Source organism: Bison bison, unplaced genomic scaffold (genome assembly GCF_000754665.1).
Source record: "Bison bison bison isolate TAMUID 2011002044 unplaced genomic scaffold, Bison_UMD1.0 scf7180017864223, whole genome shotgun sequence".
NCBI lineage: Eukaryota > Metazoa > Chordata > Mammalia > Artiodactyla > Bovidae > Bison > Bison bison.
This window is the reverse complement of record NW_011494795.1, coordinates 2,345,695-2,348,593: the sequence shown is the minus strand read 5'-3', so window position 1 is coordinate 2,348,593 and position 2,899 is coordinate 2,345,695. Positions and strand designations below refer to the sequence as shown.

General features: G+C 62.1%; 1 protein-coding gene across 1 annotated transcript in view; it reads right to left on the bottom strand.

Annotated features, from left to right (window-relative positions):
* Positions 1 to 10: 10 nt before the first annotated feature.
* Positions 11 to 2,899, bottom strand: part of FBXL18 (F-box and leucine-rich repeat protein 18) — a 22,661-nt gene continuing 19,772 nt past the window's right edge. The window contains exon 10 of the mRNA XM_010845794.1: positions 11 to 213. Within this exon, the coding sequence (XP_010844096.1) occupies positions 57 to 213 (157 nt within the window). The 3' untranslated portion in view covers positions 11 to 56. The remainder of the gene's footprint in view (positions 214 to 2,899) is intronic.

Here is a 2,899-nt window from a genome sequence, read left to right as displayed (position 1 = left end):
CCCCCGCCGGTCCAGGCTGTCCTGGGTCTGTGGCTGCCGCCAGGCACCCACTCCCGTCACCACCACAGGTTGGGGGGCTCCTCGGCCACTCTGCTTTTAAACAAGGTGACCTCATCCAGGTGCACCATGGGCACGTCCCGGATCACGTCGGTCAGGCCCTCGTGGAGCAGGGGGAAGACGACGACGTTCAGCGCTGGCCGCTCCGCCTGGAAACTGAACCAGAGGGAAGCTGTTAGCAGGCCGCGCGCAGACAGGCCGTGTCCCCAAGGTGCGGCGGCTGACGCGGGAGTGTGCGCGGGGGCCTTCCCACTGTCCGAGCAGGCTGTCTCCCCGGGGCAGCGGGGAGGTCCCTGAAGGTGACACTAGGGAGCCGCAGCACCGAGGTTGCACAGGCAGGACTCGGCAGGGACGGGGGCCAGGCGGCCAACCCTGTGCACACACAGACCTTCCAGAAGGACACCGACTCCCAAGTCATGTGACGCCGTCACTCTGCCGGGAGGACATGCCCCAGTGCCTGCCGCCAGCCCCGGACCTCTGCGGGCACCTCAGACCAGCCTTCCACCTCGTGCAGCCTTGGGCGCCAGGCTCCACCCCGTGGGGCGGGGGACAGTTTACAAGGAGCATCTGCCGGGCCGGGCACCGCGCTGCAGCTGACAAGATGTCACCGCAGGTCACCTCCCCACAGCCCCTGGCCAGCGAGGTGACCGCCCCCTTCCCACCCGGAAGCCAAGGTACCTCTGGTCACGGGAGGAACTTCCATCCCATATTATTGCGAAGGGCGAGAGGCAAGAAGGTGGCCACACAATTGGCCAGAGCTAAAGCCAGGCCGCCCCCAGCCCACGCCTGCTGCAAGGGACGAGGAAACGGCGGCCCTAGCTTCCCTCAATCCCCGCAGCGGCACTGCACGGGATCTCGACATGTGCAAACTGAACGCCAGAAAGCCATTCGTAAAACCTGATGTTGCGGCAATAAAGACGCTGAGGAAATGCCTCCGGTTCTGAGCACCGTGTTCTGCTCCTGGTGGGAGCGTCTGTGACCATGAACCTCGTGGGCAAGTCCTCACCTGCAAGCCTGCTGTGCGATCTACTTGACTTGAAACAAGATATTCTCAGGTGTGGGACGTGCATGCAAGATGCCTGCCTGCCCACCTGCCTCCCTGAGGCTCTTATGGAGCCGCCGTCAAGATGCCGAAGGGGATTAACTTCTCACCGGAGCCCGGAAGGCAGCTGCCCCTTCAGAGCAGCCCTGACATGCGACTCCTGCCCCAAGTAAACCGACGTCCTTCCGAAGGCTTTCTCTGGGGTCAGCACCCAGGTCAGCTCTGATCTTGACAGAGCGGGGGCTGGGGGGTGCTCAGTCGCCCTCATACCTCTGAAAGGCACCTCCCAGACCAAGGAGTCCACACGCCCTCCCAGCTGGAGTCTCACCGTCCCCACGCAGAGTGAAGCGTGGACAAAACGTGGACGAGGGGCAGCAGCAGGGAGAGCAATCGCTCCTTCCGAGGGTGGGGCTGAGGTCCCCTCTCCCTTCCCCGGGGCGGGGAGACAGGCTCTTGCTGGGGCTCGTGTGGAGGGCCATCGATCCACGGGTTTTGCGGGGTCACCTGCACATGGCTTGTAATGTTTGTGTGTACAATTCAAGTGTGGTTTGAGACTGGAGTAAATCGATACAAGGCAAGAAAATTAAATTCCTTGCTGTCCCCTATGTTCGGAACCAGACGGATGAGCCACAGCAGGGGAGGCCGCCTCTGAGGGCCGCTACCCTGACCAGGGCGAATCGCATCGCGAGAGGAAAGACCCAAAGCTGCATGCAGCCTGAGGTTGCAAGGACAAAAACCAGGCCTGCCAGGTTGATGGGTTCACCTCCAGGCATGGTGTGTGTGTCCTCCTGGGCACCCCGACCTGGGCACCGCCGCCCCCATGCCCAGGTCCACCCTCAGCAACCCCCACACCATCCTGGGCAGCAGAGGCGGGGAAGCCCCTGCCTCCCCTCACTGCTAGCCTGGATCTCATCTAGGGTAGAAAGAGGCAGGGTGCCTGGAGCCTGAGCTCAGTCCACACTCACTCTGAACCTGGCATCTGCGAGCTCGGCCACCTGGCCCCCACAAGGGGCAACAAAAGCTCTAGATGGCGAGAGGAGACGCCACCCTGGATGCCGTCCCTCCTGGGGGGCCCGAGGGCACCAACAAGATACAGAGCTTCAGAAAGTTCAACCAGACTGACTCTCTGGCACTTGCAGCGGTCGGAAGGGAGGAGCCACACCGAAAACTTTCTACACACACCAGGGGATTTCCAAGGGGCCTCTGGGTGCTTGAGAAGCTCAGCTGCCCCAAATGCCTTCTCCGAGCCTCCAGGGAGCAGACAAGATTTTGCTTGTCTTAAAACCATTGTTGTGTTCAGAGAGAAAACACGCCGAAATGTAAGGTGAGCGCAGGGGCCCCAGCCCCTCCCGTGGCGCCAACGCACCCTCTCCTTCTGTGCTGAGCACGTTCCTCCTGGACGCGGCCTGGCGACGTCTCAGGACACAGACAGCCTGAGTCGGGTTTGGTGAATTTCCTTCAGTCCTCGGGGCTGTGACCAACCTGCGCCCAAGGCAACAAAGCACCCGGGCGGGGACCACCTCCTCCATGGTCCCGTCCCGGCCAGCGGGCCGCTTCCCCCGGGGACACGGTTTAGGGACCCCTTCCCACAACCATATTGGTAAGCTTCGTTTCACACAGTATAATCATATACGCGCTTGAGCCGTTTCCTCAGGATAAATTCCAGAAACAGGGCCATTGGATCCAAGGGCACGAACACATCAACATGTCAAAAGATGGGCCCACAGCGGAGGACTCGGATGCCACAGCAAGGACCCGAGGGGACGCGGCTGCAGAGCGACCGGGGGTGGGCGGATGAGG